General features: G+C 40.0%; 1 protein-coding gene across 1 annotated transcript in view; it reads left to right on the forward strand.

Moving 5' to 3' along the window:
- Positions 1-9,212: 9,212 nt before the first annotated feature.
- Positions 9,213-15,368, forward strand: part of ngfrb (nerve growth factor receptor b) — a 29,644-nt gene continuing 23,488 nt past the window's right edge. The window contains exons 1-2 of the mRNA XM_071462422.1: positions 9,213-9,583; positions 13,496-13,637. Of these exons, the coding sequence (XP_071318523.1) occupies positions 9,530-9,583; positions 13,496-13,637 (196 nt within the window). The 5' untranslated portion in view covers positions 9,213-9,529. The remainder of the gene's footprint in view (positions 9,584-13,495; positions 13,638-15,368) is intronic.

Here is a 15,368-nt window from a genome sequence, read left to right on the forward strand (position 1 = left end):
AACCAGCATCTTATCACATTTAATGTCTGTGTTTAGAGGACAACAAAGGCTTGGACTGTAGTGCTCGGTCTGTCTGCTCACCTTCAACACCATCCGGGTAGAGAGTGAAAGTTTGTTTGAAGTCGGCTTTTATCTTCTCTTTATCTTCTCCCTTCATGGTGGTCAACATCTCGCTACGGTCCATTGCCTGAAGCTGAGGCCTGTGGCATGACAAGAGAGGAGACTGTTTTTTTTTTTGTATTGTCTAGTCACTTGTAGGCGCTGAATATGGCAAGAGAGCAGAATTAAGGTGACTCACCCTGTGAAGGGGATGTAAATGGAGCACTCCTTTTCATTTTTGCTCTGTCAGGATAAAAAAAAAACAACAAACAAAAAGATGGAAACACATTTAAATATATTTTCCATTATCTGGCAATACAATAATTCAACACATTGAAACAACACAAGTACAGTGTTTCGCTGTGAATTTGTTCCAGTTGTTAAAGTGTTAAACAAGGCTTACTTTTGGGGAACCCACAAGAGAAAGATTTAACAAAAAAATGGTGAAAATGGAAGCAGCTGAGGCAGAGATATCCTAACTTTGAGTCTCTGGTGTGAGTGAAACACTGGATCCTACTTTCCAAATAATGCAACTTCCTTCCTTTTTAAATTACTTCTCACCAAGGTGCTGGAGTGGTACAAAAGAGAAGAGCTTGTCTGCACAATCAAAGACAGTCATATTGTATAACGCCTGGTATGCAGGACAATATAATAAACAAAACTGCTCATATGAGGATGTGGTCAGAGCATAAGAAGTAAGTAGACTGAGAAAATATCTGAAAGAAAAAAACACACAAAAAAGTTAAAATACATTATGTCCATATGTTGTATTTAACAACCCACAATGCTGCTTGATAATGTCTCTTTGTCAGATCCTCTATCCCTGGTAACTGCCCACATCTTTCAAAATCCACAGTCCCAATTTGTAATGCAGGTTTTTTGAATAAAGCTGTAGTTTGACACAAGCTGAAATCCGCCACTTCATTCATTTTCACAGAGACCAAGACACCAAGGTCATTAGACAACTGTTTTCACAGCCTTGAAAATGTACCTTTTTTCTGTGGAATTCCTCTTTACATTGAAATATATGTATAAAATGACAAGACCCAGATATCCTTAATCCAGTGTGTGTGTGTATATTTGTGTGCATGTGTGTTTTCACTTACAGCCCTGGGCACCAGGTCAGAGGCCATAGTATCCTAAACCGCAGTTACCTGTAACACATAGCATCATGTCATTGATCCCTGAAAACAGCCAACAGGAGATGAAGTCATGGATAACAAGGTGTTTTCTCTTAGGTTTTAATCACAGTGAGTCAAAATGTCAGACGATGATTTCCATGTGTTATTACAGTAACCTTCACGCTGAGTGTTGCCTCTGTTGGAGATTTTACCTGAGATATCACACAAACACACACACCAACACACACACACACACACACACACACACACACATACACAAGCACACGCACACACACATGCACACGCATAAGACACACATAAGAAGCATGTGCCTGTGGATATCTAAGAATACCTGTTTGTATGACCTAAAGTGTACGTTACCACTTAGTCATTACATCTTCAAAACCTTATTGTTCTTTCAACAGTGGTTGATTTTTATCCCAAATTAGGCAAAAGATAGATATCATTCATATCAGAGATATTATTCAATAAAATGGATTTTAGTCATTTACACCCTCCAAAAAGTTTCCAGTATTTGAATCAATACTGATTTTGAAATGTCACTCTTCTCCTAAAGAGATAGAGCAGATTGCTGGTGCTCAGCAGGGGAGGAAGTATTTAGGTCCTTTACTCAAGTAAAAGTAGTGATACTGAAAAATGCTGCACTGAAAAAAAATATTTTCAGACAAAGCATGTTAAGTACAAATCTACTTAAAGTATCAAAAGTAGAAGTACTCAATGTGGAAAAATGTTAGTGTTATACTAACATATGATGTGAGGTGGAGTTACTAATGTGCTGTGACTGCATCATATTCTATAACCTTATTTTAGGCTTTGTTTGCAAAATCTTAATTTCTAAAACAAATTAAACTGTCACATAAATGTATTGGAGTGAAACATACACTATTTCCTACTAAATTGTATTGGAGTAGAATGGAGTAGTATAAAGAGTGGTGGTAAAATTGAAATTCATCAAATTTGCTTTTATTTACTTCATCTGTGGGCGGAAAAATTCTTGATAATAATATAGATTTGTTGACTTCCTGTCATTCACCATATTTGGCAATGTGAAATTTGATTGAGCCCATTATAGTACAAATACAAAGTAAAATTAGTAGCCCATTACTTGCCCATGTAAAGTGTGTAATTCAACAATTGCATGAAAAAGTTAAAATGCTTAGTATACATGTGCTGTGACGTATTAATTGAGGACATCAGCAACAGTTTATGCATCATTACTTCAAGAATAATTTTATTTAGAAGAAAAGTTGTAGGTTGTAATCAAGGACGCAGAGAGACGCTGATTCATTTTAATGTGCAGTATGTTCATTACTTTTAATGAATAGCTGATTTTCTGCGATACAGACCAGTGTGTGGTAAGATGCACAAAGCCTGACTTATGCAGTGATCAGTTACAACAACCTGTCACTCATAATGATAACAGTGGTAGTAAAACTCCTGCTGCTGTTCGCATTAATGGTCGTATTATTTGACAAAGCAGTCTCATCAGAAATGAACAAATCAAGTCTTACCTGTGGAGAGTTTTCCCAAATTATACTGACACAGTTAACGGGTGCTCAAACTTAAGACACTATCACACACAACAGTAGAAACCCCACCCTAAGGTACCCCTTGTTATAACTCAGTGTGGGTCACTGATTAGTGGTCAGTGTGTTTAGGCGTTATTTAACAAGCTTCTTAGTGTAAACTGACCTCAGAACAGTGTTTAAAGGGGCCAACACTTTGAGGCTCCTAATAACCCACCCCTCCCTCACTCGGACAGGACGAAGATAACAGCTGTTAAGGGGCACAGGGATGCTATCATCCATCCACATCTGGTTCAAGCAAGGGGCTATGCTACTGAAGATGACCCTCTCCCTGACTGTCCCCACCACACCCAGCCAGGGGCCACAGGTAGATGCTCACAAAAATAGATATTTGAAAATTCTGGTTTAAAAAAAAAAGGTGAGACAATGAGGGAGGGAGATGGAGCCAGGTGATGGTGATTCATTTAGGTGACTCACAAACTATAGACAATAGTTGCACTGTCCATCATAAAACCATATCATTAATCAAAAAAGGTGTTTGCAGCTTAATGAGTAAGTCAAACACAAATGGTGCTAATGCTGCTAACAAAATCAAATACAAAATAATTCCACATGTGCAGTGGAAAAGATTTGACACTGAGATTTGAGCCAGATGAACTATAACTGGCACTGTTACAGCTGCTCTGTGTGCATGGTGCTGATACGACAACTCACAAGGTTATTTTGAGAATATACTGACAACACTGCAGTGGGAGTGGCTCAATTTAAGTGTGTGTGTGTGTGTGTGTGTGTGTGTACTAATGTACCTGCTATCATTTCCAAAAGAGCCTGTAGCCAATAATAACAAACCTGAGGATTTTTTATTTTATTTTATGCAACTGTATACTTCTACTTGTCAGGGGAAAATATAATGACACTACATTTATTGAGATATTAGTTACCTAAGCTGTTATACAAAATATAATAAGCTCATATATAATATCTTGTATCAATACCTTATGATAATGTTATGACATTAACTGACAAAATAAAAGCCCTGGTCATATAGTTAGTGTTGTGATGTGTAGTGATTAAAATGTGTGTGTTTTCATACAAAAGAATGAATTGCCATTGGATATAGTTTATATATTATATATATGCTTGAAATGTAGACATGCATTATGAAATGTTTTAACTGCTTTAAAATTATTTTTATATGATATAAATATATATAAAAAAAACAAGCACAGCCAAAAGAAAATGGTCATAGAATATCAGTGATGTCCACACACACTGCTGCCCGCAACCATCATTATCTTGGTTACAACAGAAAAATTTAAGATAAACATCTAGCCAAACCCTTAGCATGTGTGCCTGTGTTGATATATTCAAAGGTTTGGCAGCGCACAACTAGGAGTTCCTGTACTTTCACATATCAGGTGACTGTTTTGAGAAGCAGGTAAAATATAACTGGGTCCAAATGCTGACACTTGAAACAGCAGAGAGGGTTAAAAGAAAGTTTACTATGTTAGGATCAGGTTCACAGTTGGTCACAGGCAGGACATCAGCAACAGGTAGTCAGAGCAGAAAAACAGGCAGAAAACCTACTGTGGTGCCTAGTGGGCAGGTGAGGTGTGACTGGGTGACAGGATACTGCATTTCTGTTTTTACAGAAACATAAACTGGGAGTCACAAGTGTTTCTCCTCTGTTTGTCTGGTTCTTCATTCACTTTTATACAGAGTCATCCAATCTAATCAATGAAATGTATTTGTTTCAGAATGAAATAAAAATTGGTACCAACACCATAGACATACTTTATAAAATGTATAGGTTGAAAGTTGATTTAATTATTGATTATCATATCACTGATTAATTTATGATGCAGTATAAATTGCTTTATACTTGAAGATAGACAATAGAACTAATAATAGCCTGAATGTACGTAAATACATTAATCATCACACTTAAAATACCACTTACAAGAGCACACTAGTTGTTAGAAAGAGGGAAACTCAAGAGCCTTTATTAATGACTTCAAACACTCTTGATGTTGGCTTATTAAAAAGTAGCTAATAACTAAAAAGATGAGGATATGGTGGAAGAGTAGCTCCATACCCTGGCAACCCAAAAGCTGTTTTAGAAACTCTTGTAACTACATAAAGCACAGCCAATTACAGCTTGACCCACTATGAAATAGCCTATGCCTCATTGCAAAGAGTTTTGTTTTTTGGAGAAAAATTTTAGGTATTAACAAAAGGTTCAAAAACGTAAATACAGATATATGCTTTTCCAGAGAACAGAATCTGTAGTAGTCGGATTTCATATGTCTTGTTGTAGAGATGTGAAGAGCAGAGCTCTCGACAGGATGATGGTCTTCAGCTCAGCAGGGGGCAGCATTGTAGTATTCATGGCAGCATCACATCAGTGAGAGCAGGGGGATCTATGAGCAAGATGTTGTGTCTTCAGTTTCATTTACAACCAATAAGCGATTTTCTAGGCTGCAGTTTCTTGTCCATAAACACAACTGACACTGTAAAAGGATAAAAGTAAACGTTATAATACAGACATTTCTAAAACTGTCAGACACCTCACAAGTGACCAGGTCGAATAAAATGAATGAATTACCTCCCAAAAGGCAAAGATGTCATGTCATATTTATTTATGGAGGATCCAGTGGAGGTGTTTAACCATTACCTGTGAGGGGCATCATAATGATACACCTTTTAAAGATATAAGGATGTACTAGTCCTTCTGTGTTTGTTTCATTTTGCTCACACAGACCAGCATCTACTGCAGAGCCTTCAGGTCATTTTACCTGAGCTGGAGACAGTTCGGTCACCTGGACACAAACTCTGGCATCATCCTGAAACAAGAAAAGCTGCATTTTTTAGGGAGAGTGTATCCTAGAAACGGCAGTGAACCACACCTGCATTTGAAGTAACACTATATATTTACTGCACGATACTTCTGACCTCATTACCCAGGATATATTCTGTGATAGCCGTACATGATAGTGAAACATGACAGGAAATAATACACTTTACCGCAAAAAGCAGTACGTTTATGAAGGTGACTATTCTTTTCTATGACTTTGATTTCTACCATAAAATGAATTTACCTAGCTGATCTTTCATTTCACAGATTTTACAGAGCTACAGTACAACACAGACGAACCTGTACCTCTGTGACTGTGTCTGAATTCAGTAGGTTACTGTTGTGTCTGCGAGTGAATGTATTTGTTTGATATCAACCATATCTGCGTGTCTCTGAATGCATAAAGAGCGGCATTGACAATCAACAGCCTGAGGCTCAAATGTGATCAATACAAAGGCCTGTTCACCCCCCCCCCCCCCCCCCCCCCCCCCCCCCCCCCCCCCCCTTTTTCCTCATGTCTGCTCTTCTCAACAGAGAAACAAATAACACTGAAATCAGTACTTTTATTATTGATGCAGGGTGGACGAACGTGTTTTACACAAATGTAATTGCTTGGACATCATGGAAGCAAAGAGAATATCAGCAAAGGCACACACAGACAGACACACACGCACACACAGGACCAACCACCCTGTGTAACTCCTGCCAGCATCGTCAGGGTTCAGATCAGGTCACAGTTGAAGGGTCATGTCACAAGTTCTCAAACACAGGCGACACATTCATGCCTTCACTCAGTCGCTCACTCATTCAGAGTTTTGGAGGAAGGTGAGTGATGCTGTTTGGTGTGTGTGTTTGCATGACCAGTTCAGATAAATGTCCAACAGATGAATAGATTTTCTCCATATTCAGTTTCAAATCTAATCGTAAATCAGGAAATTTGAAGAATGCTTAGTAATGAAATATTCCTCAGAGTTGTGGCTGCTAGTGAGCAGAGGATGGAGAGGAGGATGTACAGTAAAGGGAGAGAAAAGGAGATCAGATAGATCAGATCAATAAAGCGCAGATGAGGGAGTCCCACGGGAAGAAGTGGGGTGTGTTGCCATCTGGCCTGTCAAAGGTTCAAAAAAAAAAAAAAAAAAAATCAGTTCAGTCATTTCCCCGCAGCAGGCACACACTGAAATCAAAGACATTCACCACAGCTCACCAGCTCAAACCTTTACTGCACTTGATGGTGGTCGAAGTTGTTTTACAAATATACTAACTACGTAACATGAATGCACCGCCCACACTGCAGTGCTCTAAAGGTTTTCTCTAAACACAATATCACTCTCATGCCAGTTATTGGTGTGAGTGCTCTCTCAGAGTAATTTAAGGGCTCCTCGGCTCATCATGTGATGCTTCTCCATCTATTACAGTACATTAGAAGGAAAGCTCGTAAGAACACTGTGGATCACATTGCCAGTGTTGTTTCTCCTCCTCTGTCGCTGCTGTGTGTGACTGACAGGCGGTCTCCTTTTACATGGGAGATATAATCATAAAATGTAAACAGGGGGCATGGAAAACATGAAAAGTCTACCAAGACTCAGGCTGATGTAGATGTAAATTAACACACACACACACACACACACACACACAAACACAAACACAAACACACACATACACACACCTTTATTCTGCAGGATCAACCACCTGGAACTGAATCCTTTTTCTTGGAACCTGAGATGGGACAGTGAATGTTCCCTGGATCACCCATCCTCTGTCCGCTCACTGGTGACAGATGGTCAGTGTGTGTGTGTGTGTGTGTGTGTGTGTGTGTGTGTGTGTGTGTGTGTGTGTGTGTGTGTGTGTCTGTGTGTGTGCGTGCGTGCGTGTGTGTCTATGTACTTGCATCTGTGTGCATGTGACAATGTGGATGCAGTTTTTCATGCTACAAAAATTCCCCTGAACAGGAACTATTGAATGTGCAGAAAGTTTGTTCCAAAAATAAAGTGAACCATCTGCTTGGTTAGCTGTTTCACTTCCTTATAACATCTTATCATACTCATTTAAATGTAATATTACATTTAATATATGGAGCATTAAAAATCGTTCTGGTTGGACATGCTTGTCAGAAGAGGAGAATTTCTTTATCATTTTCTTTATCTTTAATATTCAGAGATTTGAGAAATTCCCAAAACAAAAGATATTTAAAATTTGCTACTCTAACTTATGTGACTATTATCTGTATATAGTCTCCTGTTGAATGTGTTATGAAAAGATTATCCCACTTCTGTCATAAGCAACAGAAGAGACCAGTCCTCCTCAGTTAAAGTGGTTGTCTGAGGTGTTTGTATCCAGACTGTGCTGCTGCTGTATAAGTGGTCCTCAAAAAGCAAAGAGGATTTCAGGAAGAAGAACTGGCAGTAAATACCTATAACGTACTGTGCTTCACCTGCTGAAAGGTTATTGAGCTAACAAGCAAAACATGGCGTGACAAGGGTTGCACAAAACACTGTAACGGATAATAACTTCAGTAATACCCCATAATGAGGTTTATCATTATGCCAGTAGGAGCACCAACTACTTCAGTGCTCTTAAGCTTATAAAGTGTTTGGGCTGCACCACAACAATTGCAGTGAACTCCATTAAAAGGAACAGGGATAGAGATACGCAAGATCATTTACTTTGATGCAGGGAAATGACGTTAATGGAGACAAATGCAAACACGATAGATTGTTACAAATACACTTGCAAACCTCACAAACAACTCTGTCAAACGTTTCAATCAGACTGTCCTCATACTCAACCAAGTAACATGTACAGTCATGATCTGAGCCCAAGCAGAACACGAAGTGCTGCCCGGTTTACATCAGGCCAACACTTCGCCTCAGGTGTTGGCCTCATCCAACAGTAGATTTCCTCTCCTTATGCATAAAGGCAGCAGTGTTTCTGATGAGAGCAGCCCTGTGATTCCACTTAGTCCACACAGTGTATATTTAAAACAGGGTTTAGAGCCACAATACGCTTATTATGTATCAAGCCGAGACTTTGGACGAAGAATAAGGGGAGTGATTAGAGATTCAGGAATAGAAATAACATCATGACCTGATTCAAGTTTTAGTTTTATTCACATTTCAGCATTCATGTTTCTGCAAATATCAGTGGATGTAAACCTGTAGATACCTGCACAGAAGCTTTCTGGGTTGAAGGTGCACTGTTTTCTCAGCAGGGAGTCAAAGTGACCAGGTAAAAAAAAGACAGCAATCTGATGGATCTCTCTCCATTTTACAAGTTGCTCATGGGAGAAGATGTTTTATGTTTTTAATCCGCTGTTTGAGGAGCAGTGAGACTTTTGGGACAGTGCGGCCTGTAAACCACATGCCAAATGGACGAATTACACAAGACTTAATTTGTCTGATGATTAAAATTTAAGAAGGTTGGTTTGTCCGACTCAGCAAGAACATCCCAGACCATGATTTAAGCTGTTAAAGAGAGAGAGAAAGTGTGTGTGTGTGTGTGTGTGTGTGTGTGTGTGTGCGCGCAGTGGGCGTGGAGAGGGAGATAGCTCCTTCCCTGAAGCCGTTGAGCTGAGCGCTTCTGTCATATGAGCCCAGTCGGAGAAAAGCGCACAGAGCTCGAACATCCGATGCGCCAAGTCCAGCAAGTTTCCTCACTGACTGGATTCTGTCTGCAGCCGGGGCACACGGACTGTCATACGCACTTGGTGGGCGAAGAGTTACTTGGAGAGTCTCTTTCATCACAACAAAACCAAAAAGAAGCGCAAAAAAAAAAACAAAAAACAAAAAAAAAAAAACAAGAAAAAGAACAAGAAAAAAGACGCAGCGATGACAGCCGGGCTTATTTCACTTCGAAATCACTGAGAACCTCATCCTGCTGCGCTGCATCCAGTTGTTCAGCCGTGTGGGGAGATGCATAGGAGTTACAGGATGAATTCCGCTTTCGTAGCAGTGTTGCTTGCAGTGGTGAGTGGGCTCTTATATAATCAAAGTGTACGTTAAATGTTTGCCATAAACTTTCCTCTGGTAAATCCTTCCTGTCGCGCTCTGCGGCGACACCTGCGCAATTGCGCATCCACACTGTCAGGGGAAAGGGGACTAGGTTTATCCTCTTTAGCACCCATCACTTTTTGACAGGAAACTTGCAGAAAAAATCTCTATGAAGTTACAAGCTTCTGAGCGACATTATCCTACTTTATGACGGTTTACATTTCACGTGTTTAATGTCCTGTTCCTTATCTCTCAGTGAGATTTTCGATCTTGAAGGGAAGAGTCTGTGTCCTTGCACCTGTCCTGAGTGGATGTATGCAGCAGCCATTCAGGTTGTTACTCTATAGCTCCAGTTGCTGGATCTGTAGTTCCACCCTTCTCACTTACATGTGGCTCCACAGGCGGCAGGACAATAACAATGTCAGAGTGGCCTCTGTGGAGGAGCTTGCCAACTGAGGAGGAGTTTGGTGAATTTACAGATTTATTTTTTTTAAGTTTGTGAGACCTCAGATTACCATGATCTGGCCAACAGGGAACAGAAATCAACAGAATAAATCTCGAGGGAGTGACAGGTCACAGTCTCCCTGATATATCTCTAATTCCTTTGAGGCCACGCAGGCCCAGGAAGGAAATATATTTTTCCAGTGTCTTCTATCTGACAGGACATGTTTAGTCAGGGCTGCAGGCTTGTCAAGGTCCTAGTTTAGGAACAGGCTGCATCACTGATACACGACAGCTGCTCCCACTGATGGGTATGCATCCTCTGCTGGCTCAGCGCATGCAATATTGATACGGCCTGAATCACCGCCACCCCCTACCCTCACTCTTCCTCTCCCATCACCTCACACTCACATCACTCTTCTGCGTGTGTGCGTCTCTTCCTGTCACTTCATAAGAGGTGATGATTCAGCGCTGTTTGGGAAGGCATTAGCTGTATTGTCATTGCCACTGCTGTTCCCACAGCAGCTCGAGATCTGTGCCCGGATTTAAATTAGGCCCAGCTTATTGGAAGGCTGTTATGGAGGAACTCTAATGGCTTAACAAGCGCTGACAGCTGAGGTCCAGAGGTTAAGTGCCTCCAACTGAAAATTGACTGGAGCATTAGTAAGATTGGTTGGAGCTCCGAAGTTATGTGACCAGATGCTTCTGCACATGCGTTTGTGTTTCCTTGTTGCTTTGAGTGTGTGATCAACTCGCTTCTTGCCTTAGCTTCGGGGAGATCAGCTGACAAAAGTTGAAGAGTGCAACCCTCAAACTCCAATCTGAAAACCAATTACAAGAAACGTGCAAGTCGAGCCACAACTTGCCAATTGCTGCACATCCTTTACCTTCATTCCACAAGCCATTTGCTCAAATCACAGCACCCTGTAATTCATCTCAATATGCAACTTAGCAGTCATTAGTGATGCATTTTAATCCTAAATTTTTGGGCTTTGAGATGATTTGGCGTTGCACCCCCACCTGGAACTGGAGTAGGGTCAAAGAGAAAATACAGAGAAGCCAAATGCTGAAAGTTTGAGTCATTTAACAAGTGTCAGTCAGACATATTGGAACAGGTTTGTTCACATCGGAGGCTGTTAATCTGTTTGTGCAAATGTATGTGTGCTGATGGGTGTGTACAGTATATAAGGGTGCACTTCTGGGGAAGCAGGACACGGATAAGTGTGTGTGTTGACAGATTTGATTCATTACTAAATGAATGCTTGTTGCACAAGGTGTGTGTGTGTGTTTGAGGTAGCGAGTGTGTTGGTGTGAGGAAGAAGACGAGAAAGATCAGTGAAGTTCTGAGGAAGACAGATAGTGAAAGGTTTAAAAAATGCTTCACATCAAAGCACAGAGTCACATTTCAACTGTTAACATCTCAAGTAAGACTTCATGTGAAGACCATTACGTTAAGACCAAGGGTCCTGTAACAACACCACGGGATTAATTTGTTCAAATTAAACCAGAAGAATTTCAAGATTGGCATTGCAATGTTTCTGCAGGGTAACAGAGTTCACTTCGTCTTCCTGATTTCAGGAAAATGCAAAAATGTCCAGATATTATCAAGAGTCAGACGTTACCACACAAAGCCAATGATCCATTCTTGAACTAGACAGCAGAGATAATGAATACCAGAAACTTGAAGGTGAATGGGCTGTGACACCATCAAGAACAAGAGGGAGACGTGTGTGTGTGTGTGTGTGTGTGTGTGTGTGTGTGTGTGTGTGTGTGTGCCTATGTATATACTCACATGTGCAAGCATGCAAACACACACACACCCACAAACATGCATTATCTTCCAGCTGACTCAAAGGTGCCGGAGGGGACACTTGATGTTTTGTAGACCTTCTCTCTCCTGTCAGCAGCATTCCACACACACCTGAACCCTGACAATTTATGTGGAGCCTACCTCCTTTACACTAACGCAACCCTCAATATGCACACATGCATGCACACACACACACACACACACACACACACACACACACCCTCTAACTATGTTCAGAAGTGTATGGTTCATTCTTACTCAACATTCAGTAGGCAAAAATGTGCCTGAAGCCATATTTAATTTGGTAAAGAGCAAACTCACTCACATGTTGCTCATGAGTGTGTTTGAGGAAACTTTAAAATCCCATTCCTTGTAGTTTTTATGAAGATCAAAACAAGCCTAAGAGATAGTTTTGTTTTGCACTCTGATCTGCAGCTTGTCTGTCAACCAGTGAGAAATACAGTACATGGGCAGAAGAACAAAAAAAAAAAATAAATAATGGCCAAAAAACAATCACTCCTCATGTATCTGGAGAGAACGAAGGACAGACCTCTGGCAAATGTCGCTTTTATCAAGGTTTGCTTTGGAGTCTGAGGTATGCAGAAGATAAAGAGACGTGGTGCGAGATAGATTTAGTCTAGAATGATTCAAGGTAAAAGGCCATGCAAACTTAAAGTTCTCAGGCCTGGGCTTTTAAGTGTGTGAGTGCGTATGAGCTGTCACACATTTACACTTGCATATGTAGAGGCACGCACAAACATTTTCACCTGTCATCGGCTAAGATGAAGCACTCAACAGGTTACTGTTTGAAGAATGCAGAGGGAACATAATTCAGCTGTGCCTGGTCTGGATGTGTGATTTTGTTTACTTTTATTAATCTATCTGTGACTTAAGATGTGGCTTGGACTTTGAATATTGTAAATATTGGATGCAGTTTTAGAATTACAGTAAGATTAAGGCTAAGGTAAGTCTTACATGTGTATGACCAGTGGTTTTGGCCTGTGTTCCTTCAAAACAAAGCAATGTCTCTTTGAGCCCTTAGATTACATGTCCCGTGTGTCTGTGGGTTGTGAGCAGTTCAGCCAAAGAGTGATTTGTACTCTTTAGATTGTTTGATTTGAACCCTGATAAGGAAACAACATCTGGTAATTTACAAGATATACAAAATAACCTGGAAAAACAATTTTGTCATACTGAAATCTGCGTTTTCTTCTTTTCTATCCCATTAATCATCTCCCAGGCCTTCAGATTATCTTGCAGCCCCTTGCAGGTCCTGACCTGAGGCTGGCAACCAGTGATTTAGTGGTTACAAAATAAATCTGTGGGGGCACTGTGATTAAAGGAATGAGAAAGAAGAAAACAGCTTCACAGAGTATTGTCTGTCTCTCTAATGCTTTTTCTCATGAAATACTGGATGTTGTTACCTCTTTCGGGCTTCTGGAAATGATTTTTGAACTGCACTCATTACAAAATGCTAAATGTTGCTTTGATTAAGACAATAAATAAAGTTTATTTCTTTGTAGACAACAATTAAAGTCAGTTTTATGTGATAATGCACTGATAATCTTCTGAATGGTGTTAAATGTGAATGTGTTTTTTTTGGCTCGTCCCACTTTGATCTCTCTGGTGATTGGCAGGTTGGGGCTCTGGCCAATAAAGAGGATTGTTCGTCGGGCCAGTTTACAGACAGCGGGGAATGCTGCAGGCAGTGTCAGCCCGGAGAAGGTGTCATCAGACCATGTGGAGTCACACAGACCGTCTGCGCCCCGTGCCTTGACAGTGAGTAACACAAAAAACAGCTGCATGAATGTCGCGCACACACATGCAGTTTGTAATGTACGTGAATGTAAAGACAACCATGTAGAAATACACAAAAGTACATGTGTGCACTTTAACATGAATGAAACAACTGTGTTGCTCACATGCATTAATGCAGAGACAATGACAGAGACATAAATATACACACACCATGTCACGTATTCACTGCTCTGACACTGATGACCTGTGATCGTGATTTAGTGTTTCATCTGATGCAAACTATGTTATATTGCTGCCACTGTGACACTGTCTCTGTAAATTATGTCCTCCTCATACAAACCCTCTACTGTACTCAATGTCTCCGGAGAAGACGTATAGTTCAAACTGACCATTTCTAGATTATGTGAGACACAGTTTGTATGCAGGGGCATAAATTACAGCATAATTTGAATTACTGTTCCTGCATAATTTGAATTAGGACCCAAAAGTCTGTTGCTGGCCTTTAAAACAGTAAATTTCCACATCTGACAACAGTTAGGTGCTGTGGCTTTTCCTTGTGTGTAGTAGTAGTGGTGTTAAATATCACCTTATTAATCCAACTTTTACTTAGTTCTCCTATGAAGGACAAAAATCCACATCTTGGTCATGAAAAATTCTATTTCTGTATTTTTACATGTATTTATTTATGCATTTCTTCATTTATTTATTTATTTCTGTATTTTTTCTATTTCTATCTATTTAATCATTTATTTATATATTTACAAATTTATTTTTTTGCAGTTCTAGATTTATGTATTTATTCCTATATTTCTGCATTTCTGCATTTATTTATTTTTGTGTGTATGTAAATTAGGTAGGCGGTCTTACCTCAATCTAAAGCTGTGTAGGTTATAGCGGTGCTCATATATTAACTACTGTTATCTTGACTTGACTGGTAAAAAGGAGCTTTGCCTTTAGCTCATAACTAGCCTCTTCACTAAACTGAAGTTGTTCAATGTAATTCAGTTTTCTTTGTATTGTGCCAAATCTTAGGGCAGCCTAACCCTAACCACTTATTGGTTCACTCATTATTGGGTGATTATTACATTGTTGAAAATTAGTTGAGCATTAGAAAGTTCAACAAAAATTTGTGAAATGTTACAAATACTCTAAACTCTCTGTAGGTGAACTTTCCAAATGAAGTGTAACCGATAAGTGACATCTTTGACCTGCTGTTGGCGCTTGATAAAAAGTCAGCAAAGTCATTAACACACATCCTCCGGTTAGCCTGGGATATCAGTGTTATGCGTCGTTGCAATCCATGTTATTTCTCTCAGGACGTTTTGGCCGACATCGCCATCCCTAGAGTCGCACCACAGTTTTTTACCCAACATAATAGTCCTCAACATCAGTGTGGATCAGAGGAAAGGTTACTTTTGAAGAATAACTACGGATACACAGGAGTGCATTTGAAGCAGTTTATCCCTACATTATAATTTTTATGAAAGAGCTGTGCAACATGTGTCCCTGACTGTTAAACATCTGGAAAAATGCACAGAATGTAGTATGGATGTAAAGCCTAAGGCTGATTCAGCTGCATGTTAGCAAGTAAACTAGATACCAGACTTAACTGTGCTCCAGCATTCCTGCCCTCCTCATGGCCCTTACCATGTAGGGAGAGGAGCTGTGTCAGAGTGAAAGACTTCATGAGGACAGTGATGTTGAGAAGATACACGAGTGGGACCAGTTCCAAATGTTGTTGCAGGAAAAAAA

This window comes from Trachinotus anak, unplaced genomic scaffold, assembly GCF_046630095.1.
Source record: "Trachinotus anak isolate AG129_WGS33_773 ecotype Australia unplaced genomic scaffold, CSIRO_AGI_Tana_v1 ptg000025l, whole genome shotgun sequence".
Taxonomy (NCBI): Eukaryota; Metazoa; Chordata; class Actinopteri; order Carangiformes; family Carangidae; genus Trachinotus; species Trachinotus anak.